Genomic DNA, 24,892 nt, shown 5'->3' with positions numbered 1-24,892 from the left:
TTCCAAGAAGCCTCAGATTAGTATCATCAGAGGCCTCTCCCATGGCCATGGTTGAATTAAGCCTTTGGCTGTGCCACAGGGGTGCCCTAAAAATGAGGATTAGGATCTTTTTTGGTCACAGAGACAGCAGCAGCAGCAGCAGCAGCATTTTATAAATGTCCTAGTGTATTAATCAGAGTTCTCCAGAGAAATAGAAACAATGTATGAGGAATTGTCTCACATGATTGTGGAGGCCGAGGAAGTCCTATGACCTGCTGTTTGCATCCTGGAGGCCCAGGAAAGCCAGTGGGGTGATTCAGTTCAAGTCTGAAGGCCTGAGAACCAAGGGAGCTGATGATATAAATCCGGGTCTAAGGGCAGGAGAATATGTGATGAGAGGTCTCAGCTCTAGTGAGACAGAAAAAAAGAGGTAAGTTATTCTTCCTTCTGCCTTTTGTTCTATTCAGACTCTCAACAGATTGGATAAGACCCACCCACACTGGGGAGGACAATCTACTTTATGGAGTCCAGCGATTCAAATGCTAATCTGACAGAGAACAAACTGAGGGCTGATGGGGGGAGTGGAAATGGGTGATGGGCATTGAGGAGGGCACTTGTTGGGATGAGGCACTGGGTGTGTTGTATGTAAGGGATCAATCATGGGGATCTACTCCCGAAGCCAAGAGCACACTGTATCCTCTATATGTCAGCTAACTTGACATTAAATTACATACTAAAAAAAGAGAGAAACAAATGCTAATCTCATCTGAAAATACCCCCGCAGAAATAACATTTGCCCAGAAATAACATTTAATCTGGACACCCCATTGCCAGTCAAGGTGATACAAAATTAACCATCACAAGGTGGGTCACACATCATACATCACAAGGGTCATCACAAGTTGGTGTCAACTTGACACCCATACACATATCCTTAAACCATACCTAATCTCAAATAAGACAATAACAAGGTCATAATTCCCACTAACATGATACAACTATCCTGGATAGAGCCAAAATGTGCTTACCCCTTCCCCAGAAGCAGCGTTAAAGTCTTTGAGTGATGATATTTGCTCATCCCCTTGATACCTCATAACTTAAGTACTATAACTTAAAAGTAACAAAACTTGGGGCGCCTGGGTGGCGCAGTCGGTTAAGCGTCCGACTTCAGCCAGGTCACGATCTCGCGGTCCGGGAGTTCGAGCCCCGCGTCGGGCTCTGGGCTGATGGCTCAGAGCCTGGAGCCTGTTTCCGATTCTGTGTCTCCCTCTCTCTCTCTGCCCCTCGCCCGTTCATGCTCTGTCTCTCTCTGTCCCAAAAATAAATAAAAACGTTGAAAAAAAAAAAAAAAAAAAAAAAAAAAAAAAAAAGTAACAAAACTTAAATACTATGGTATAAAATCAATACATATCATGTCACATGATAATAGAGTAAGAGAGGAACGGAAACACACACACACACACACAAACACACACACAGGTATTCATAAGGAGGAAATACTCATGACGATTACAGTCCTTGTTTCTGTAACTGGTAGCATGGTTATAGTTGCTACCTTCTTTCACTGCCCAGTTTGTATTCTCTTTGCCTTTAGCAACCATCTCAGTTGTTTTTTTACCTGGTGGGGTAATTCCAACCTTCATTTAAGCCTCTGGGCCATTAGTAGTCCTGCCTGGATTGGGTTGTTGTAGTTTTCCATTGACCTTAACCACAGAACATAATACTAAGAGACTTAATAACAAGAGACACCCTTATATCTCTTGCACTTCAGTCTTCCTTGCCTCCACTCCTTGTGGAGTAGCAGTCCAATTTCCCTTTGCAGTCAGAATCAATCACCCCAGCAAAGACAGGAACCCTCTTCTTTGCCTGTTGATTCACAGGCATGAGGAGCCCAAAGTGGCTGAGTGACAGTCTTAACTTTCAGTTCAGTGGAATCATTATTGTGTCTCCTGGTAGAAGCATCCTTCCCTCTGAAACTAAGACTGCTAGGCCAGCAGAGCATAAAGTTGTGGGAAGAGGAAGCCAAAAAAAATTGCTAGTGGATCACTAGGGGTAATAAGGAGTGGTGCCACTTCCATTTCCACCCCTTGATTCCTGGACCCATGAATCCTGGCTATGGGAGAAAGAGCACCATTTACTGGATGTTGATTCAGAGTATATACAGCTTTCTGGAAAACTCTGCTCTAGCCCTGCAAGGTATTGCCACCTAGCTAGCACTGTAACTGAGTCTTCCAAAGGCCATTCCACTCTTCTATCAAGCCAGTTGCTTCAGGAGGGTAGGGAACATGGTAAGACCAGTGAATTCTATGGGCATGGGCCCATCGACACAATTCTCCTCCTCCTCCTCCTCCTCCTCCTCCACCTCCTCCACCTCCTCCTCCTCCTCCTTCTTCTTCTTCTCCTCCTCCTTCTTCTCCTCCTCCTCCTCCTCCTTCTTCTTCTTCTCCTCCTCCTCCTCCTCATCCTCCTTGTCCTCCTCCTCCTCCTCCTTCTTCTTCTTCTTCTTCTTCTCCTCCTCCTCCTCCTCGTCCTCCTTGTCCTCCTCCTCCTCCTCCTCCTCCTTCTTCTTCTTCTTTGACTCACTTCTTTTGCTGTGAAGTGAGTTCCTTTATCAGAAGCAACGTTGTGTGGAATGCCATGAGGGTGGATAAGTCACTCTGCAAGTCCACAGATGGTGGTTTTGACAGAAACATTGTGTGCAGGGAAGGCAAACCCATATCCTGAGTAAATTGTATTCCAATAAGGACAAAATACAGCCCTCTCCACAATGGAAGGGGTCCAATGTCATCAACATGCCACCAGGAGCTGGTTGATTACTCTGAATATCGGTGCCATTTCAAGGATTCAGTGTCGGTCTCTGTTGCTGGCAGATTGGACACTCAGTGGCTACAGCCAGGGCAGCCCGGTGAGTTTAAGTCCCTGTCGCTGAGTCCACGCATCACCTCCATCCCTGCTACCATGGCCACTTTGTTCATGAGGCCATTGTGCAAACACAAGACTGGCTCGGGAAAGAGGCTGACTGGAATCCATAGGATGGGTCACCCTATCCGTTTGATTATAAAAATTCTCTGCTAAAGTCGCTCTTTTGTGAGCATTCACATGGGACAAAGATGCCTTCGTGCTTTTTGCCCATTCAGAAATGTCTTTTCCCCAAGCTTCTTTGTCACCAGCTCTTCAATGATGCTCCTTCCAAATCCCTCACCATTCAGCCAAACCATTGGCCAGGGCCCACTGGCTGGTATATAATTGAATGTCTGGCTGTTTCTCCTTCGAAGAACAGTGAACAACCAGGTATACTGCCGGGATCTCTGCCTATTGGGAGGGTTCCCCTTCACCACTGTCCCAGAGGGTGTCCTAGACTGGAGCTGTTGTGCCACACCTGTCCACCTGTGGGTCATGCAGAACCACCTGTAAACCAGGCGCAAGTCTTCTCTTCCTCTGTCCACTGATCATAGGGAGCTCCTCATGAGGTCATAGGTGCAGGCTGGGAGGGAGAAAATCATGTAGCAGGTGTGGAGACTGTGGGCATTTGGGCCACGTTTTCACTTTAAAAAAAATTTCAGTTTATTTATTTATTTTATTTAAGTAATCTCTACACCCAGTGTAAGGCTCAATCTCACGACCCTGAGATCAAGAGGCACATGCTCTTCTGACTCAGCCAGCCAGGTGCCCCTGGGCCATGTTTTTACTTCCTCATGCCCTCAGGACCTGCTCAAGCCTGGTTACATGTACACCATTTCCATTTGATGGTGTCCATGCCCAATTTTATGGCTTGGCGGACCAGATAACAGCCAACTTATGATGGGCAGCTCTAATTGCATGGTAACTTGGTGGCCTGTTGTCAGGTGTTCAGTCTCTAGTAAGGCCCAGTAGCAGGCCAAGAGCTGTTTCTCCAAAGGAAAACAGATGGTGCACGGCCTTGCTCCAAAATCCTAAAGGTCTGTGCTGTGATTCACCTAGAGGTACCTGCCAAGGGCTCCAAACGGCATCCTCAGCTGCCACCGATACCTCAAGCACCATCAGATCAGCTGGATCACGTGGCAGAGTAGATTGCACAGCCACCTGGGCTGGTTGCAGAGCCTTCTTTTGTTCTGGGCCGCCCTCAAAACTAGCAGCTTTTCAGGTCACTCAGTAAATGAGTCGTCGGAGTAATATACCCAATGGTGACTACATTGCCTCCAAAATCCAAAGAGGCCCAGCAGGTGTTGTGGCTCTTTTTCTGGTATGAGAGGGGCCAGATGACTGCTTCGGATTATGTGTCTCCCTCTCTCTCTGCCCCTCCCCTGCTCGTGCTCTCTCTCTCTCTCTCTGTCTCTGTCTCTCAAAAATAAATTAACATAAAAAAAATTTTTTTAAAGAGGGGCCAGATGCAATAACTTATTTGCTCAAGCAATGAAACCACATCTGGTACAGCAGCTGGAGTTGAAGTCACCACCTGGTTGAGTTTACGATAATGTAGTGTCATTCTCTAAGATTCACCTGTCTTCTGCACAGGCCAGGTAGGAAAGTTGAATGGGGATGTGGTGGGAATCAACACCCCCGCATCTTTCAAGTCCTTGATGGTAGCAATAATTCTGCAATCCCTCCATGAATGTGGTATTGCTTTCAGTTTACTATTCTCCTAGGTAGAAGCAGTTTTAGTGGCTTCAACTTGACCCTCATCCCAAGGTCACAGGAGCCATGTGTAGTGGCAAAGAATGTCGATTTCAATTATGCATTCTGGAACTGGGGACATAACCGCAGGATGGGCTTGAGAGCCCACTGGGCCCACTGTGAATCATACCTAAGTTAAAACTCCGTGGATCACCTGACCTCCATCACCTCCTACTCTGACCGGTTGGCCAGAGTGATGTTTTGGGTCTCCTGGAATTAGCATCAGTTCAGAGCCAGGGTCCAGTAGTCCCTGAAAAGATTAACTACTTCTCAATGTACTCTTACCTTAGTAAAAGGCCATAGGTCCTTTGGGGAAGGCTGGGAGAAAAAAAGACTAGGAGTTATAAATTTTCAGCAGGGTGCCAGGGACCCTCCTCAAGGGAAACTGGCCTCCCCTTCTTTCAAGCAGTTCCGGGTCTGTAAACTGGTTCAAGTATAGAAATTAAGTGAGGGGCCATGACTTTCTGCTTTTAATGATTCAGGCTAGACTGGTGTTCACTTGACCTAGATGTTTTTCCTTATACAGATTAATTTAGTAGGCTTCCTATTCCACTTCTAGTCACATCATGCTCAATTAGCCCTTACGCTAGGGTCTGCAGGAGTCGGGCTATTCTGATTGCTGGTTTGCATCTGCCATCCATTAGAGAAAATGTAGTCACCCCCTGCCTTTGGTGATTAAGTGCCACCCATTGATCCCTGCCACAGAGGGGCCTGATTACTCCCACTGCATTTGGGTTTCCCAATTCAGTGACTGCAGCTCCCTCTATGAGGTCTGACCAACAGAGGAGAGCAATCAAGGAGCTCTGCAAGGATGCTAATGCACCCTTCACAAATGCAGTCTTCACAGTATTTTTTAAACTTTTTTTAATGTTTATTTATTTTTGAGAGAGAGAAACAGAGTGTGAGTGGGTGAGGGGCAGAGAGAGAGAGTGAGACACAGAATCCGAAGCAGGCTCCAGGCTCCGAGCTGTCAGCACAGAGCCCGACCCAGGACTCAAACTCACAGACTGTGAGATCTTGACCTGAGTGAAGTCAGGCACTTCACCAATTGAGCCACCCAGGTGCCCCGTAGTCCTCCTCACAGTATTGGGGAAAGACCTACCAGGGGGAATGAGCAAATCCACTCTAACATTTCAACCTACCTGAGCCTTTTGATCCCTTCCTCTATACTAAAACGAGGTAGGTCCAGCATTTCTAATCTGTTCATGGTGAGCCGCCTTTAGGTCCATGTTGCAGCCAAACAAACAAACCTTTAGAGACCTTTCTAATTCCTGGAGATGCAATATTAAATGAAGGATGCCTGCTTAGCGAGCCCACGTCAATAAATTTGGCCCGATCCAACTTTATGTCCCTTCCACCGTTGTCCCACACCCTCAGTATCTATTCCCACACATGCTCCCCAGATTTCTGTCTGTATAAATTAGAAAAGTCAAGTCATTCTTTTGGAGTGGAACATACCTCCTCATGTGTCACACTTTGTAACTTGCCTGTAGGGGCCTGCTGGGACTTGAGTCTACTTATAGGTCTAGAAGCAAAAAGGGGTGGTGGGGGTAGGTCCTGAAGAGAATCAGCATTATCTTGCACGGCAACTGCCTCGGGGAGGCCGTTATGGTTTCCTTGGGCAATGTGTGGCTAATCCCCTCAGAGGCGGGTGGAGAGGCCCATACCACTGTGAGCTAGGAGGCTGCTGCCACTGGGGGTAAATAGGCCACTTCTACTGGGGGTGGGGAGGCCATTTCCACTGGTAAAGAAGACTCATCAGAATTTAGGGGCCCAATGGGGCACCTGGGTGGCTCAGTTGGTTAAGCGTCCGACTTCGGCTCAGGTCATGATCTCGCAGTCCGTGGGTTTGAGCCCCTCATCAGGCTCCGTGCTGACACCTCAGGGCCTGGAGCCTGCTTCGGATTCTGTCTCCCTCTCTCTCTGCCCCTCCCCCGCTCACACTCTGTCATTCTCTCCCAAAATTAAATAAATAAATAAATAATAAATAAATAAATAAACATTTTATTTTATTTTTTTTATTCAACGTTTATTTTATTTTTGGGACAGAGAGAGACAGAGCATGAACGGGGGAGGGGCAGAGAGAGAGGGAGACACAGAATCGGAAACAGGCTCCAGGCTCTGAGCCATCGGCCCAGAGCCTGACGCGGGGCTCGAACTCACGGACCGCGAGATCGTGACCTGGCTGAAGTCGGACGCTTAACCGACTGTGCCACCCAGGCGCCCCGAAATAAACTTTTTAAAAAAAGAATTTAGGGGCTCAATGCCCCCAGCCTCAGCAGTGTCTTCCCACATGTAGTCTCCGTCTCAACTTAGAGGATCCCATTGTTTCCCAATCAATGGCCTCAGTTTCACAGCGGGCACACTTCAAGTCTGGGAGTTCAACTTGCATTATAGTTCAGTTAGTTGCACTTAGGTTCTGCATTTGAATTTTCAGCAGTTTTGGCTCTGTGGCTAAAGAACGGTAGGATTTCTTAAAGGGCACACATAGAAGCCCCTAGGCCGGTGATGTGGTGTTTGAGCTGGGAATTCAAATCTCTGAGCTCATCCTTCCATTTAACCACGTTCCCAAACCACATTAGGAGCTACCAACCAATGTCATTATATTTGTTAGTTTTCCAAAGAGGTTCAAAAGTATCATAGAAGAGTCACCCAGCTCCTTGTTTCTTATAAGTAGTTGATTAGGAGTAGCCAGTGCATATATTTTGCATATCTCTATCAGCTTACGTCACAGGCTACCAGTGTTCTCTTTGCTACCAGAAACAGTCACGAGCATCTTTAAATCTAATCAGATTGGAGCCAATTCCAGAAACCTCAGAACCAATTCCGAGAACCCATCCTTAAAATTCTGTTCCTCTAGAACCACTCCTGGTACCAAATCTGTATTAGTCAGGGTATTCCAGAGAAGCCAAACCAACAGATAATTCATTCATTCAGATTAGATGATAGATAGATAGATAGATAGATAGATAGGATAGATGAGAATGGAAGCTGAGTGGTCCCATGACCTGCTGCCTGCAAGCTGAGCGGGAGACCCGGCAAAGCTGATGGTGTAATTCAGCCTGAGTCTGAAGGTCTGAGAACCAAGGGAGCTGGTAACAGTGTAAATGCCAGTCCCAGGGGGCAGGACAAGGTGAGATGTGATGTCACAGCTCAACAGTGAGGCAGAGGAAAGGCCTGGGGGAGAGACCAAATTCCTCCTTCATTCCTCCACTTTTTGTTTCATTCAGGCTCTCAATGGATTGGACGATGCCTGCTCAACATTGGGGGTCTACTTTACTGAGTCCACAGATTCAAACGCTCATCCCATCCGGAAGTATCCTTGCAGACACACCCAGAAATAACGTTCTGTCAGGGTACCCTATGCCCAGGCAAGCTGATACATAGAATTAGCCATCGAACCCAGTGAATGAGCCGCTTTTAGGAGCGTGACCTCAGCATGCACATAGTCACCACTCTTTGACACAGGTGACTGCCCAGTGGGACTGTGTATTGCACAGAGTATCTGCCTTTCTCTCTATAGAATGGGGGCCAAAAACGTTAGTGACAAAGAAACCATCGATAACCGACTATGTCAAAATTTAAAAGTTTTGTTCTGCAAACAGTACCAATCAAGAAAGTGAGAAGACAACCCATAAAATGGGCGAATGTATTTTAATTTAAAATCATGTGTTTGAGGGGCGCCTGGGTGGCGCAGTCGGTTAAGCGTCCGACTTCGGCCAGGTCACGATCTCGCGGTCCGTGAGTTCGAGCCCCACGTCGGGCTCTGGGCTGATGGCTCGGAGCCTGGAGCCTGTTTCCGATTCTGTGTCTCCCTCTCTCTCTGCCCCTCCCCCGTTCATGCTCTGTCTCTCTCTGTCCCAAAAATAAATAAACGTTGAAAAAACAAATTGAAAAAAAAAAAAAAATCATGTGTTTGATAAGGGACTTCTATCCAGAACATATCAATAGCTCTTGCAAGCGAGGAATGCCGTTATTCTCAGAAACGGGAAAGTTTGAGAGTGGCAGACACTTTGTGAAACGATCCAACTTCCCTCAGCTTGCCACCCTCCACCCGCCATGTGTCGATGGGGCAATTGAGACGCACCGAGGGACCACAGGGATACCGGCAGATTCTTTCCCTCAGTGCACACTTCTCCAAGTCCTAACCATGGTGGCCAGCGTCCCCACAAAGCTAAGGCAGCCACGTCTTGACCGCATTACCCGCGCCACATTTGCCCCTTTTTCTGTCCCCCTTTGTCTGTCCCCCTCCACCTTCCGCCACCCCCACGCTCCTACTCTAACCCTCCGTCCAGAATAGGAGGGGCCTGTTTGCACAGGCGCGCAAGGGAGACTGAGTTGCGTCGCGTACTGGGGGCGGGGCTTCGTCAGGGAGCCCTGTCTCTCCAGCGCTGCCGACGGGGTCTCCCTGGCGGCCCGTGGGCAGCCGGGCCAGCTTGGCGGGAACCAATCACATGCCAGAAACCTCACCAGAGGTCTGTCTGCGCAGGCGCCCTGGGCATCCCCAGCAGCCTTGCGCATGGAGGGGCGGAGCTTCGTGAAGCAGTCCCAGCGCCTCAGCGGTCGGCGGGGCGTGCGGTTTGGCGGCGGCCTCTGAGCGGGCGGGTGTGGGGGCCATGCAGGCCCCGGGCGACGGTGCGGACGGCGCGGACGGCGCGCAGATCCTGGACGACGGCACCGGTGGTGCGACGGGTAGTGCTGGCTCATCCAGTGGCCCCGGAAATCCCGGAGGCCGGGACGGCACCGCGACGTCGGGCACCGTGGCTGGGGAAGCTCCCCAGGTCGAGGGGGCATCTCCCGCCCCAAGGCAGGGGGGAGAGGCTTCGGCCTCGGCCTCGGCCTCCGGGGAAGCCTCAGAAAAGCAAGTTTTGGAATTGTATCCTTTCCAAGGAGCTCCCGAGGTCGGGGGGGGGGGGCAGTGGGGAATGGCCGGGAGGGGAGGCAGGTGGGGGCCCCGGTGGATGGGCGGGAGAGGTTTTGGGGACTTGCGGGGGCACAGAAGGGAAGTGGGGGGGGGCCGAGGGAGGCTGGAGGAAGCAGCTGGGGGTGCCGTGATGCACGTTTCCTGAAGGGGCGGCCGAGGTGGTCTTGGGTGGCCCTAAGGGCGGTCTGGGGGAAGGCGGGCCTCCGATGGGCAAGGAAGCCTCCTCCATGAGGTCCACCCAGATATGCCTTAACCGAATGTCCACCAGTGCCCTCACGGTGCCTTTCCTGTGTTACGTGGATGCGGAGCTGACCTACCAGTACCTGACCTCGAGTGCCGAATGCTACCACGAAGCGGTTCACACGGAGCTCACAGTGATTGGCAGTGACTTGTTTATGTAAGTTCTAGAAGGGGCTGGCGGGAGGCCGTGGGGAGCTGAGGTAACCTCTGCCCGACGGACACTTCGGTTGGAGATGTGCAGACACCAAGGGCTTGGTCTAAGGAGGCACATGGGGCCCCGGGTCTGTGGCAGCCTCAGGGGTTGCTCTAAGGGAGACACGGAGGAGTAACCTTGAGGGGGGAGATTGGAGTGAGGAGGGCCAGGAGTTCTCAAATCTAAAGTGATTTCCTTTTCCCCTTACTTTTAGCCGACTAACTGCTGAAGACCCTGTCCTCCTGCAGATTTCCACCGCCTCCTTGCTCAACCAGCTTTCCATGGTGGTGCAGACCATGCAGCACTTGGTGCCCGCGATTTTTTCTAGGCCTCGGCCTGGAAAAGGGGGCTGAGTCCATGACAGTATCCAGTGGAAGGCCATGTGCCCTTCCCCAGGGGCGTGACCTTTGCAGTAGTTGCCACTTTATTTCTGGGGCTTGGTTATTTGCCTGTACTGGCCCTTGGGTGCTCTGTGCCCACTTGTTTTGGTTGCTGCTTAAAGAATACAGATAATAAAACCGAGTTAATGTTCCGTATCTGAGTTTCTTTTCAGCACCCAGATTTTCTTCCGTGTGTCCTCAGGTTGGAGGGGAGGTTCTGGTTCTAGTACTCTAGTACAAGGCGATCGAATACAATTGACGAAATGAAAGGAAATTAAGATTGCTTGGGTCCTGTCATTCAACATTGACTACTGTCAGGATTTCAGAATACTCTCGTAGCTTTAGGGTTGTAGGAATACGTTAAATGTATAACAATCATAGCAAGGAGTAAGCTTTTTCAAGTTTAGCATCAGTTTTTAATTCCTGAAACATTTTTGGGCTTTCCCTCTGTCTAAAACTTCTTCAAAAATATCTTATTGCATGGATACGTACAAGATGTATTATGATGCATTTGTTCAGCACTTTAGTTCTTCGCAACTTTTTTCCTATTACACATAATGTTTCGGTGGGATTCTTGTGTATAAGTCTCTGCGTGAATGGCTGTTTTCTTAAGATGGATTCCAAGAGGCAGATCTAGCATACAGAGTGGCTCTCGAGAAAATGTGCCAGAATTCTGGCACCAGCAGAATGGTGGTTTCCCCGCATCCCTGTCGTGGCTGGATCTGTTTTCTGCCACAAGAAGAAACTCAGTTTGGGTGCAGCCACTCTGGAAAACAGTGTGGAGGTTCCTCAGAAAATTAAAAATAGACCTACCCTATGACCCAGCAGTAGCACTGCTAAGAATTTACCCAAGGGATAGGGGAGTACTGATGCATAGGGGCCCTTGTACCCCAATGTTTATGGCAGCACTCTCAACGATAGCCAAATTATGGAAAGAGCCTAGATGTCCCATCAACTGATGAATGGATAAAGATATTGTGGTTTGTATACACAATGGAGTACTACGTGGCAATGAGAAAGAACGAAATATGGCCCTTTGTAGCAACGTGGATGGAACTGGAGAGTGTGATGCTAAGTGAAATAAGCCATGCAGAGGAAGACAGATACCGTATGTTTTCACTCTTAGGTGGATCCTGAGAAACTTAACAGAAACCCATGGGGGAGGGGAAGGAAAAAAAAAGAGGTTAGGGTGGGAGAGAGCCAAAGCATAAGAGACTCTTCAAAACTGAGAACAAACTGAGGGTTGATGGGGGTGGGAGGGAGAGGAAGGTAGGTGATGGGTATTGAAGAGGGCATCTTTTGGGATGAGCACTGAGTGTTGCATGGAAACCAATTTGACAATAAATTTCATATATTAAAAAAAAAACCTCAATTTGCATGAGCAAAGAACTTAGAAACACTAGAATAAGAACGTTGTGCTTTCCTGGCCTTGTTTCAAATCAGAGAAGACAAGTGCTGGGACAATTGGTCGGTCGGGGTGAGTGAGGCAGAGAGAGAGGCAGTGTAGCATAGTTTGGGGGAAATATTTTTTGTCACGTAAGCTGCTCACCTGTTAGCATCGGTGCTGCGACACAACAGTTCCCAGCAAGTACACCGAGCTGCGTGGAGGTTGCAGGACAAGGCGAGGCTCAGATGGCCGGGTGGCGGGCTACTGTTTCTTCCACTCGTTTTTGTCGTAGTCCCGCTTGACTGAGAAGCCCTCGATTGGGCTGGCCTTCCAAGTTGAGCCTCCTCTCAGTCTGCTTGGCCACCCACTCCTCTTCAGAGGTTGCGGGATGGGGCCGTACACGCAGTGCTTCTCCCAGATCAGAACGAGAGCAGTGGCTGATGGAGAACATGGTGGTGCCTACAACCATCTTCTGCTTGTTTGTGCTCCTGTTCGTTTCAGCCAAGCTCTCGTTGAACTGAATGTGGCACGATTCAGCTTTTTCATCAGTGGAGAGGATGCTGCAGGAAGGCCTCTTCTCTTTCAAGGCCTTCTGGCTGGCGGACGTTGTCGATGTGGGCCACAGCAGGCAGGGGATAGTCACGCCATTCGACATAACTCGAGAGAGCGTAGTTTTCACTCTTCATGACGCTTCCACGTGCTCCAACACTGAGGTGGAAATTCCTCACTTGCCAATTAGGCGAGCCACTCTGGTAGCCAGAATTCTGCCACTAGTGCCTGCTGTGATTGTGGTGACCACCCTGGGAAAATAGAATGAAATCAAAATCTTCTGTGTGCAGGCGCTATGCTATGCTCCCGACCCACATCGTCATGTGTAATTCTCAGGACAGCCTGGTGAGCTGGGTACTGTCGTCTCTACACCGGTTCTAGGTGAAGAATGGAGGCTGACAGAGGCCGGGTCTGTTTGATTCAAGCACCTACTGTCTGAGCCACACTATCCCTCCAACCTCAGCACGGTTGAGTGGAGCCACCAGGAGACTGGGAGAGTGTTTTTCCTTCTTACGGCTCCAGGGAACATCCATGTGACTAATGAAAAATGCAGAAATGGGCAAATGCAGGCAAAGTAGGTAAGAATTGAGGAGAACATGGGGCGCCTGGGTGACTCAGTCTGTTCAGCGGCTGACTTTGGCTCAGGTCACGATCTCACAGTTAGTGAGTTCCAGCGCCTTGTCGGGCTCTGTGCTGACAGCTCAGAGGCTGGAGCCTGCTTCAGATTCTATGTCTCCCTCTGCCTCTCTGCCCCTCCCCTGCTCATGCTCTGTCTCTCTGTCTCTCTGTCTCTCTCTCTCAAAAATAAATAAACATTTAAAAAAAAATTAGAAAGAATTGAGGAGAACATAAGGTTGATAAGAATCCCAATCCTGGCTTTGCAGTGGCTTCTCTATACTCCCAGGTCCTTTTGTACCTTGAAATCTTCATTTGGCCCTCTTTGAAATGGAGGGCACAATGGGGGTACCTGTTTCCCTCTTCCCCCTGCCCTCTTCCCTCGACTATGAAGAGGGCTCTTCTCAGGCATTTTTCCTAGCTGAGAAAAAAAATAGAGCCAAATCATCTGCCAACCCAGAAAAAGTCTCCACAATTGTGGAAGCAAAACAGTTTTCTCATTGAGTAGGCATTGCACCAGAATGTGATGCACATCACAGGCAATCTGCTAAGAGATTCCAAAGACAGGGAGCTTTCACCCTTTTGTATAGGTAAGCGGGTAGAGCTCATCACGTGTTCTCAACATCCACCATAAGTAGACCTCAAGTAAGAGGACGTGACGCCACCAGGCCCCCCACATAGTCCATCCTGAATTTCCCTGGGAACTGGGGTGGCCGTGTGTATTAGGTCGTGGCTGTTTCAGACGGTGCGTTTGTGTTCCCTCCCCCACATTAATATGCTGAAGCCCTAAACCCCAGTGTGGCTGTATTTGGAGATGGGACCTTTGAGGAAGTAAGTTTAAATGAGGTCATAAGAATGGGGCTCTGGTCCAATAAGAGTGGTGTCCTTATAAGAGAGACACCAGAGAGCACCCCCCTCTTCCTCTCCCTCCCTCCCCGCCCCTACTCCCCCGCTCTCTCCTCACCTGCACTGAGGAGAGGCCATGTGAGGACAGAGGAGAAGGTGGACCTCTACAAGCAAGGAAGCAAATTCTCACCAGAAGCTGAATTTGCTGGCACCTTGATCATGGACTTCTAGCATCCAGAACTGTGAGAAAATAAATTTCTGCTGTGTAAGCCACCCAGTGTGAGGTACTTTGCTATAGCAGCTTGAGCAGACTAATACAATTAATCGGCTTTATCCAAGGAAAAAATAAGCTTTTTCATATCTTTATGACAGGAGCTAGTTTTGCAACTTGGAGCAAGGTGCCTACTGAAGTTAGGCTTCTACCCTCCCACAGAAACTGAAGATCGGGACACAATCTTGCTTGATGTTTACATTCCAAAGAGATGTTTCCCAGGTCCTTGAAGAACACATTCCTGGGTTATAAAGATGGCAAGGGGCTCTTTTAGCCTTTTTTTCCTTAAATTTATTTATTTATTTATTTATTTATTTATTTATTCATTCAGAGAAGGAGTGGGGGAGGGGCAGAGAGAAAGGGAGACAGAGGATCTGAAGCGTGCTTTGTGCTGACAGCACAGAGCCCGATGCAGGGCTCAAAGTCATGAGCCATGAGATCATGACCTGAGCTCAAGTCGGATACTCAAGCACTGAGCCACCCAGGCGCCTCTACCCTTTAAAAATACTACCTATTTTCAAAGAAACAAAGAAAGAACTTACAAGTCGTGTAAAGTAAATGCTTTAAGGAAGGGGAGGGGACCATCTCTTCCCATATTTTCAACAGGGAGAATGAAGCCTTTTACTTTATTCTTTTTTAATAAGCTCTATGGCCAATGTGGGGCTCTAACTCATGACCCCGAGATCAAAAGTCACATGTTCTATGGACTGAGCCAGCCAGGTGCCCCTAAGCCTCTTATTTTTAATGTGTACATGTTCTTAAAGCAGCTCTCTCTAAAATATGCTGAATCCTGAAAACTTGCTAAGGTCCCTGATTAGTCTGACAGCTCTTTTGTAGACGCCACTAGATTTTCTATATACGTAATCATGTCTGAGAATGAGGGCGGTTTTTCTTCTTTCTTGCCAATCTGGATGGCTGTTATTGCTTGATTTGTCTTCTCATCACGGGTTGGATCCTCCTGCTTCTCTGCATGCCTGGTAATGTTGGGCTGGATGCCAGACAGTGTGATTTTTCCTTGGGTTCTGGATGTCTTTGTATTCCTGTTTTAAAGGTTAGAATTTTCTCTTTTTATTTTGGAGACAGAGAGAGCGGGGGAGAGGGGCAGAGGGTGAGAGAGAGAATCTTGAGCAGGCTCCACGCTCAGCACAGAACCCGACCCCGGGCTCGAACCCACGACCCTGGAGCCATGACCTGAGCCAAAATCGAGAGTCAGACGCTCAACCAACTGAGCCACCCAGGTGTCCTTGGATGTCTTTGTATTCCTAAACATAGTCATGAGCTTTGCTCAGGGATGCTGTTAAGTGAGTGGGAAAAGATTGATCCTTTTGAGTCTTGGCTTTGAAGATTTGCTGCGTGGGACCAGAACAGCTCAGTGGAGGATTCGTTTTTCCCGCTACACTACTGAGGCAAGACCCTTCTGAGTGCCCTGCCCAAGGCCTCCAGAATTACGAGGTCTGTCCTCCCTGCCAGTGGGGATAGCCACCAGTCTCTGTCCTGCTTGAGGGGTCGGCACAATTACCTTTCCTCCTTTAAGATGGTTCTTTCTCTGGCTTCACATGGTTTGCTCACACACTTGCGCTGATCAGTGGTGTGCTGCACACTCCAGCAGGACCCTCTGTGTATACGTGGGCATATCACCAATGAGCACTTCCCTTCCCACTTAGAGCTGCGTTTTGTCTCTTAGAACCAAAGTACTCCAACTCATACAGATGAGAACGGTCAGTGGGTTTCAAGCAACAGACTCAGGAAATGCCGGGTGATTTGGGTGATCCGCAATGACTTACTGGGTGAAGCTGGGGGAGGCCAACAGACTCCCATTCACATCGCAGGACAAGGAAGCAGAGAACCCAACTGTCACCAGTGCGCAAGCTGGACCATGTGTTCTCCGAAGGCAAACTCTAGGTAGAGTTTGGGTACACGCTGCCGGGAAACCATTTTTAAAGGTGACCACGTGGTACACGGTCACGTCTGATGGTCTCGGGTAACCCAGAGCCTGGGAACCACTACTCCAATCTTGACATGATTGCGTCCAGACCCAGAAGGAACCTTCCGGCCTCTCTCTGACCTTGCTGGTGGGGTCCCTTAGCGCAGGCAGCCAAAGCGTGGAGACGTCAAGAAAACCCACCTCAGAAAAGGTCCTGAGAGTTGTTGTTACATTGCCATTGCAATGGTAGCTGGGTCTCCAACCTCCCCGCGTCTCTGTCCTTAATGCAAGAGCACCAAAGAGTGGCTTCCTCGCAGTTGTCGCGAGGATATCTGACATTGTTGGGAAGACTTGGAGAACCGCAAATCCCTCTGAAATGTCACCCGGCTGACTGACACTTCTGTGAGCTTGCCTCCTGGCATTCCAGAAGAAACCAATTTCCTCTGCTTGGGAGAGTTTCTCTATGTCTCCTCTGTCCTTTTTCCTCTCTTCCTCCCTCCCTTCTCTTCTACTCACTCTCCCCCTCCTCCTCCTCCTCCTTCTCCTCTCCCCTCCTCTCTCTTTCCTCCCTTCACTCCCAATGTTCCAGACCATGTCCTTCAGATCATTGCCCTAGACAGGCCATCCTGTACCACCCAACCTAAATTAGCTGGAACAGCAAAAGTGCAAGATTAAACTGAAGGGGGGTTTAGAATTTGCTGAAGATGACATTTCACCTCAAGGGAGAAATACAGATTATTCGCTAAGTGGTTTGGGACACCTTGACTAAAACTTTTTGGAAAGAAAACAAACTTACATACCAATGTTCTTTCTCACGAAAATTACCTCCCAGGATGTTAAAGTTTTAAAGTACTAGAAGATGTTCTCAGTGAATATTTTTGTAATTTTATACTGAGGAGGGCCTTTCATAGGAAATGCAAACCGCAAATTATACTGAAACAATGGATCACATAAACAAAAAAATGTTAAGCCACTCTATACCAAAAGACCAGGAGCAAAGATAAAATGAAGAAATGGCAAGGATAGGTATTTTCCAATTATAACAAAACTTTGATATTCTAAACAAGTTTTAAAAAAAAAACAAGTATTTATTAACAACAGTGGACCAATGCATACTTAAGTCTTCTTTACAGGTTTCTGTAGCTTCTCTTAGGCTATTTCACTCAGTACTATTATTGCTATGGTTAAACATAACAAGAGTGCAAGAGTGGACATCATTTTTTGCGTGTTAAATTTGAGTTATCTTACTCAAATGTGAATAGAGATGTCTACTTGGCAGCTGGATACAGGAGTCTGCAGTGTGGGCAATGTCTGCGATGAAGATACAAATCTGGGACCCAGGACACGGCCCAGAGAGCCCCGAGCCTGCACGAGCTCGCCACGGGCAGCCGAGAGCCGGTATAGGGGGACAAGTGGCCCACGCACCGAGCCCTGGGGTCCTGGGACACTGCGAGGTGGCAGAGCAGAGAGGGAGCCGGCAGCAGAGACTGAGGAGGGGAGGGAGGGACCCTAAGACTGCAGGGTGGCCTCCTGGAACAGGAGTCAGACGTGCGCGCCCGCACACACACCTACCCACCCACCCCCACACACACCCCCCCCCCCCACACACACACCCACACACACTGGGGGCAGGAAGGAGGTGGTCAGGAGGTAAGAGAGAGTGATCCTCTCCCCGGGGTGCTGCTGATGGTCAAGGGCGATGAGGCCCTAGAATGCTCACTGTGTTTGACAGCCAGATCCTGGAGACCTGCAAAGACAGGGTCGGGTGTGGGGTGAGGGTCAGGAGGGGTCGAGGAAGTCAGGTGCAGGGTGGGAGTTGGGAGGGGACAGGGAGATGGGATGTGAGGTGTGGTTCCGGAGGGGACGGGGAGACCAGGTGCGAGGTGGAGTCAGGAGGCGATGAGGAGATGGGGTACGGGGTGCAGGGTCGGGGTCAGGAGGAGATGGGAAGATTTGGCAAGGGGTGTGGGCTGGAGGTCTGGAGGGGATAAGGAACTCGGGTGCGGGGTGGGGTGTGTGTCAGGAGGACACAGAAATGTCAGCTGCGGGGTGGGAGTCAGGAGGGGACCAGGAAGTTGGGTGGGGGGTGGGGGTCAGGAGGAGTCAGGGAGATCGGGTGCTCGGTAGGGTTGGGGGTCAGGAGTGGATGAGGAGGTCAGGGGAGGAGTAGGGGTCAGGACAGGACAGGGAGGTCGGGGATGGGAGGTTGGGTGCAGAGTGGGGGTCAGGTGGGAACTGGAGGTTGGGTGCAGATTCCGGTGCCTTTCTTTGGGCCCTGCGTGGGGGCGGTGGTGACAGGACCAAGGGTCCTGACCCTGGCAGCAGCAATATCCCCGCCCTCCTACCCTCGTGCCCCCGGGTCGTGCCAGCCCCTGCCCCCTCTTCCTGTTTATACCCCCAACCACCTACTTATTTAATTTATCTGCACCTCACCGTGTCCGTCTGTCACCACGTGCCCCTTCTCTGGGATGTGGACAACCTCACGCCCCTTCTGTCCTTGGGTCGTCCTGGCTCCCTGGTGGCACGGTCAGCCTCGGCCTCGCCTCTGGCACCTGCCCCTGGCCGTGGCGGGCCCCGCCGGGTCCGAGCAGAGGCCCCCGACACCAGCAGCACTTGATGGCGAGGAGGGGGGCGCCCAGGGTGATGCGGCGAAGCCATCCCCAGACTGTGGCTGCGCCCAGGGGTCTCCCCGCGGCTGGGTCCCGGCATCCCCTCCGGACTTCTCGGGGGTCGGACCGTACCTTTCTCGGGCGCCCTGTCCCCAGCACCTGGGGAGCTATGAGCGGGTTCGTGCCAGGGCCCCACGTGGGCCTGGGGGCTCTGGAAAGTCTCCTTCTCCAGGCCCGAGCGCCCAGCTTCCTCGGCGTGGTGCCCGCTGAGCCCGGACCCCTCACCCCCGCTGCCCTGTCCTGCGCCCGCCCCGAGTGGCCGAGGCGGCAGTGCCTTACCCCTCTGTTCCCTCTTCCCCCTCCGAGGAATCTGGCCCTGGCGCGTGGTCCCGGAAACCCAGCTGTCCCCTCTGTTTTGGCATGAGCTTCTTTGTCGTTGTTCCTGGAGCCTTGTTTCTGAATTAAACGTCGGGAAAACGGTGGCAGTGTGTGGCAGGTGGGTGGTCGGCGAGCAGGGAAGCAGGTGGGGAGGCTGTTGGACTCTGGAGGAGCTGGGCTCCCTTTATGGGAGGAAGGGTGACCCGTTGCAGGGGTCCCGCGCATCTGACGAGGTCCAGGGCCACGTCCGATCCGTGCCAGCAAACCCCGGTGGCTCTCCCGTCAAGATCCAGTCGGAACCCGTTCCCTTCTCCCCACCTCCACTGGCCGCAGCCTGGGGGTCTCTCGCCTGCGTGCCAGTCTCCCCACTTCTGTCCTGCCTGCCCTCGTCCCCTTCCCAGCGCAGCAGGCACTGGGAACCTGATAAGACGTAAGCTGCATCCCGTCCCGCTCCGTTCAAGACTCCCTAGGGTCATCGACAGCACCCAAGCTCCTTCGTGTCCCACGACGCTTTACTGCCGCAGGTGCACCTCCATGCTGACGGGCGCACCTGCTTCTTACCGCCCCCCCCCGACACCTGTGAAAGTAATGCAGGTGGGGAGAGCGTGGGACGCAACCTTAAGGAGAGCGGCCAGGAATGCTATTTGAGTGGGCCAGATGGAACCCCGGGGGACGAGAGGTCCAGGCAGGGAAGAGGCAGTGCAAGGGTCCTGAGGCAGGCGTGGGCCTGGTGTGTTTCAGAGAAGGGAGGAGGCCAGTGTGGCTGGATCCGAGTGAGCAAGGTGGAGAGGGGAGGGAAGGAGGCCGTGGAAGATGCGGGCCGGATCACATCTGACGCGGCGGGCCGCGGGGCAGGGCTCTGGCTCGTCTCTGGGAGGGGAGCCCGGGGACGCGTTGGAATCGATTTGTTTTGTGACCTGGCTGACGTGTTAAGGCCGCCCGGCACCTTCAGCAGTCCGTCTGTGGGGCCAGGGCGGTGGCCTAACTCTGGGCTTTGCTGGGAGAGGGAGGGAGGCTCACACTAAGTTCCGGTCTCTTGACGATCTGGCCCCACAATTCCGGGCCAGTCTTGGGAGCCCTATCCGGAAAGGGTGGGTCCCAGTGCCCCTTCTCTTTGTCCCTTTCCTCCAGCTGCCCCTTGCAGTCCCTCCCCTCCCTCTCTGGACTCTTACCCACAGAAGACTCTACCACCATACGGCTTGAAGGCCTACCAGCTAGGAGCCAATGCCTTTGTAAACTTAAAGAGCCCAGTTTCTCTGTTAAAAGAAGGGAGAGCCACGTTCTCAGGTGAAGTGACAAGAAAACCTACGGTTCCGCAAGTCAATAAAGGACAAGACTTTTCTATTGCAAGTGAAGAAAGACAAAAAGAAAAGCAATAAAAAGGATTCACGACGGGGGTGCCTGGGTGGCTCAGTCGGTTGAGGGTCTGACTTCGGCTCAGGTCACGATCTCACAGTTCGTGGGTTTGAGCCCTGCGTCGAGCTCTGTGCCGACAGCTCAGAGCCTGCAGTCTGCCTCAGATTCTGTGTCTCCCTCTCTGTCTCTCTGCCGCTTCCCCGCTCACGCTGTCTCTGTCTTGCTCTCAAACACTAAATAAAACCATTCGAACAAAAGAGAAAGAGAAGGAAAGAAAGAAAGAAAGAAAGAAAGAAAAGAAAAAAAAGGATTCATGTTGGCTTAACCAAAGGGAGAGTTTCTGGGTGTGTGTAACTGAACGATCGTGGCGGGGGCAGGGGGCGGGTAGTTCTGTCTTCAGGCATGGCTGGATCCAGGATTTGGTTCTCTGCCATGTGCCTTCCTGCTCTTGCTTCCCATCTGTCCAGTGTCGGCCTGTTCCCTCCCCCCGCCCCCGTAGCCCCGGCAAGGCCGGAAAGGAAGGAACCAAAACCGTGTTTGCTTACAGAGATCATGACCATGCATGTAGAAACTCCGAGGGAACCCTCGTGAGGCTAGCACTCCTGTTTAGCGAGGTTCCAAGACACAAGCTACTCAGAGGGAGCTAACCACCCCCCACCTCGCCCCCAAACCCGTAGCCACTTGTGGCACCACTCCCTTGCTCATCGGAAACAAGGCCAGTAAGCCCCAAAATTCCTATTCTAGTGTTTCCGTGCTTATTTCCCTGGTACAAAAGGAGTCTTCTACTTCGGTAGGAAGCCACCCTACTGGTTGGTGATGCGGGGAGACCAGACTTCTTGCGGCGGGGCGCCTTTTCTGGAGAGCACTTGTGTGCCGAGAAGCTATAGAACGCGGGAATTCTACCTCTCGGAAACGATCTGAAGGAAGTAACTGTTCGCGCAAAGACTTCTGTTCAAGAATCCCATTGACTCACACGACCCATAATAGGGGCAAAGCTGAGAACGACCCGACTGCTCACCATTATGTAATAATACGTTTGTGTGTCTCCTGGATAACAGTTTTTGAAGAGTTTTTAGGGAGTGGGAAAGCTAGTACGTTCAACGGGGAAAAACAAAAACAAAACAAAACAAAACAAAACAAAACAAAGCAAAACAAAAAGGATCCGGAGAAAAGTTAACGCTAAACTGGAAAATGCATACGTTATACGTTGTTATCCATTTAACGGGTAAATACAACTAGGAACGTATTCCAAAACGTCAGCGGTATTTACCGCTGAATATAGGACCTGATTTTCCTCTCCCTGAGTCGTCTTCGATAAGCTTGGGCTGCTGGACTACGATTCCCAGAACCTCCCTTCCAACACCAGAACAAAGGTAAGAAAATGTGGAGGCGCAGGAACTGAGAAGAAACTCGGACACAAAAGAGTAGCTCAGTTTCATGTTGTGCAGTAACAAACACGTAAGCGCCCGTCCCTCCGGGCGCAGGGAAGGAACTGAAGTGGGCCAAGAGCCACCGAGGCCCGGACCTGCAGAACGTTAGACCCCCGATAATAAAGTGGCGAGGACGCCAAGTGTCAACGCCCCGTGCCTTGCCCAGTGAGGGCTACCAGGTTAGGCCTCGGCCCCCTTTCCCGGGCCTAGGCGTGGCGGAGGCCGGGACCCCAAGGCGCGAATGTTTCGTATCACCAGGGGAAGCCGGTCCAGGAAGGAGTTGACGGACACTCGGAAGCAGATGGGGTCTTCAGTAGTCCATCTCCTAGAAGTGAGGGAAGAGGGAAATCCGGTTAAAGGGGAGACCTGCTGTGGAGGTGCAGGGCACCAGCCCCTTCCCCCACACAACCCCCCACCCCCCGCCTTCCACCTAACGCGTGCGTCGGGGCCTCCACGACGGCACTGGAAGGCAGAGATGCGACCACGGCACCCGCCGCCACCGCCCACCCGTCCCGCGCCTACTCTTGTTGGAGGACTCACACGGCCAGGGCGCTGCCCCTCACGCAAAGCTCCTTCTGAGCCAACCCTCGGTGGCGTTGGACGTGTGTAGTCAGGGCCCTGCGGGCCATCTCTGCCTCCAGGGGCGACCGGAAAGACACAGTGAGCCTGCTGGGAGGCACCCGGTTAAGGCACAACGGGCTCCTGGAGTTCCCATGGCCTGAAGCCTCCTGACCACTCAGAGGCCCGCTTCTACCCCCGGGACACTCGCGCTCCCTCCCGCCACCTCTGCCCACCCTGAGCCGCTTCCCCCACCCTGGGGGCCCGCGGGCACCGGCCGTCCCTGTCCCGCCAGGCTGCCCACCCCCGCCCCCGTCCGTCCCGTCCCCGGGCTGCCGCCCTGCTCCCCAGCCACCCCGCCACGGCCCCTGCCCAGACAGGCTCCACGGAAAGGATACAACTCCAGCAGTCCTGAGGAGGTCCCCGCCGCCACCGGCGCTGCGTCTCCACCGGGGGCCAGGGCCCTCGGGGCCCGTTCGGCCAGGGGAGGGGCGCAGGCCCCCTCGACCACTGCTCCCTTGCTGCCAGGGCCACCCTCGCCATCGTGGCGGCTGCAGTTGCCCTGGCAACCGGGACCTCGGGGGCTAAGCTGGGGGTCGTGGCCGTCCGTGCCTCCGTCGGAGGCCTGTGGGCCTGCCCCCGCGTCCTCCGCGCCACCCTCGGGAGCCCTCGTGACCGCCGCGCCGTCCGCGCCGTCATCGTCAGGGGCCTGCGTGACCGCCACTTCCTCCGCGCCGTCGTCCGGGGCCGGAGAGGCCGCTTCGTCGTCCGGGGCCCTCATGGCCGCCGCACCGGCCTCCTCAGAGCCCACCGCTACGCTGCGCCCACTGTCGGCGGACCGCTGAGACCCCTGGCAGGCCTCGCGAAGCCCGGCTCCTCGGCGCGCAAGGCTGTCGGGGATGGCCAGGGCGCCTGCGCAGACAGACGCCTCGGAGCTGGTTCCCACCGAGCCGGCCTCGCTGTGTTGGCCCAGAGCCTGGATCCGGTCGACGCTGACCCCGAGGAGATGGAGGCTGGTTCCGGAAGCTGCGCCCCTCGACGCGTGACGTCACTGTCGGGCTCCTTCGTCCCCGAGAGCATTCTGGTGAGGCCACTGGCACGTGACTGTTTCCGGCCTGGCCCGCCCCCCCCCCCAAGCGTGTGTCTGCGCAGGCGCCAGCCCGGCGCACTTGTGAGCAGCCCCCTGACCGCCGCCCGCCCGGGTCCCGGGCATCGAGGCGTGGGCCGCGCTCAGGCGCTTCTGGGCAGCACCGTGCCTGTCCCTGTCTGTGGGCTCCCCGTACGACTCGGGTCTGCGTGTGCCGGGACCCGTCCCCGGGGGCCGGGGGGGCCGACGCGGGATGCCGAGCAGGGGCCACTCCCAGGCCCTGCCTGTCCTCAGGGAGCACGCCCCGCGCGGCCCCTAGGGGAGCTGGAAGGGACGGGCCTGGCTCCCTCACCATTTCTCGGTCCCGGGCGCCGTCAGTCCCCTAGTGCCTGCCAGCCTGGGGGAGGGTACACCGCCGAGGGCGCGACCGGCCTCTGGCCGGGGGCTCCCGGGCTCCCGCCTCCCACACCGCAATGGCTGCGGGCTTGGGCCGGGGGCCTGGGGGCCCAGGGGGGCCCAGCTGGACCCGAGGGCAGCGGCATGGGGGAGCACCGCCCCGGCGACAGCTCCCCGCTCGCTGTGCCCTCAGCTGCGGCAGCCCTGACGGGCTGACCCCCCCCAGGAACAAAGTCTTGCGGCTCTCGGGGGGGCGGGGGGGGGGAGTGCTGGACGTGCCAGGGGCCCTCAACTGGGAGGTGACCCTGTGTCTGCCGGCCTGCTGGGTGCTGGCCTACTTCTGTGTCTGCAAGGGGGTCAAGTCAACAGGAAAGCTACAGCTGGAGGCGGGCGGGTCGGGGTGGGTGATGATGGCAGGGGTGGGGGCAGCATGGCCGGTGGGGGGCAGGGGCACCCCGCCATGCGAGGTGACCGGGCCAGGGCCTGAGGCGGGGGCAGGTCCTTGAACCCAGCCCGGTGGATTTCCCACGCGTGCCTGGGTAGTCCTCCGCAACCTCCAAACTCCAGCCCAGCCGCCTTCCGTCCTGAGGGGACAGGCCCAGGCGACCGCCAGCTGAACTTGCCCGTGTCGGGCATCCCCGCCCCAGTTTCCCTCTCTTCCTCACTCACTACTTCCTCACTCTCTGCTTTGCGGCCAGCCTGGGGGGACCCGGCCCGTGGCCCTCCCTTGCCTACCTGTCCTGCTCTGCTGAGGGTGGGACGGACGCAGAGGTCTTCGCGGTCACCTCGCTGTCGCCTCTGTCTCTGGCCGGCCCAGTCCACTCCGTCCTGCCCAGGACCCTGCCTCTGTGCAGAGAACCACAGGAGGCATGGGACCTGCCTCCAGGCTGATGTCCTGCTCCCCACCCGGGGAAGGTCCTGCCTCCGCCCTCCCTCTCTACAGCTGACCTGTCCTTGCGGGGGCGGCCGATGGCCAGCTGAGCACCCCGCTTCCTTCGGGAGGAGCCCAGGCTCTGAGGAGTAGAAGGGGGGGCTGCAGGCTGGCCTCCCGCTTGACCTCGGAGCGGACCGTACCACAGTGGGGGGAGTGTGGCCCGCCTGTCCCCCTGCTGAGGCT

General features: G+C 53.3%; 2 protein-coding genes and 1 pseudogene across 2 annotated transcripts; 1 reads left to right on the top strand and 2 right to left on the bottom strand.

Moving 5' to 3' along the window:
* The first annotated feature begins 252 nt into the window (after positions 1 to 252).
* Positions 253 to 10,521, top strand: LOC125159355 (cancer/testis antigen 1-like). The gene is made up of 4 exons (XM_047847645.1): positions 253 to 409; positions 9,122 to 9,508; positions 9,825 to 9,953; positions 10,204 to 10,521. The coding sequence occupies exons 2-4, from the start codon at positions 9,249 to 9,251 to the stop codon at positions 10,340 to 10,342; spliced, it is 528 nt and encodes a 175-aa protein (XP_047703601.1). The 5' UTR covers positions 253 to 409; positions 9,122 to 9,248; the 3' UTR covers positions 10,343 to 10,521.
* A 1,496-nt stretch (positions 10,522 to 12,017) lies between these two features.
* Positions 12,018 to 19,484, bottom strand: LOC125159400 (cytochrome c oxidase subunit 4 isoform 1, mitochondrial-like; annotated as a pseudogene).
* A 2,254-nt stretch (positions 19,485 to 21,738) lies between these two features.
* On the bottom strand, positions 21,739 to 23,155 carry LOC125159350 (EKC/KEOPS complex subunit LAGE3-like). The gene is made up of 3 exons (XM_047847638.1): positions 22,691 to 23,155; positions 22,275 to 22,400; positions 21,739 to 22,059 (listed from the first exon to the last, which is right to left on the bottom strand). The coding sequence occupies exons 1-3, from the start codon at positions 23,071 to 23,073 to the stop codon at positions 21,915 to 21,917; spliced, it is 654 nt and encodes a 217-aa protein (XP_047703594.1). The 5' UTR covers positions 23,074 to 23,155; the 3' UTR covers positions 21,739 to 21,914.
* Between the last annotated feature and the right edge of the window lie 1,737 nt (positions 23,156 to 24,892).

The sequence above is a fragment of the Prionailurus viverrinus genome, unplaced genomic scaffold (assembly GCF_022837055.1).
Source record: "Prionailurus viverrinus isolate Anna unplaced genomic scaffold, UM_Priviv_1.0 scaffold_49, whole genome shotgun sequence".
Classification (NCBI taxonomy): Eukaryota; Metazoa; Chordata; class Mammalia; order Carnivora; family Felidae; genus Prionailurus; species Prionailurus viverrinus.
This window is presented reverse-complemented; position numbering and strand designations above follow the sequence as displayed.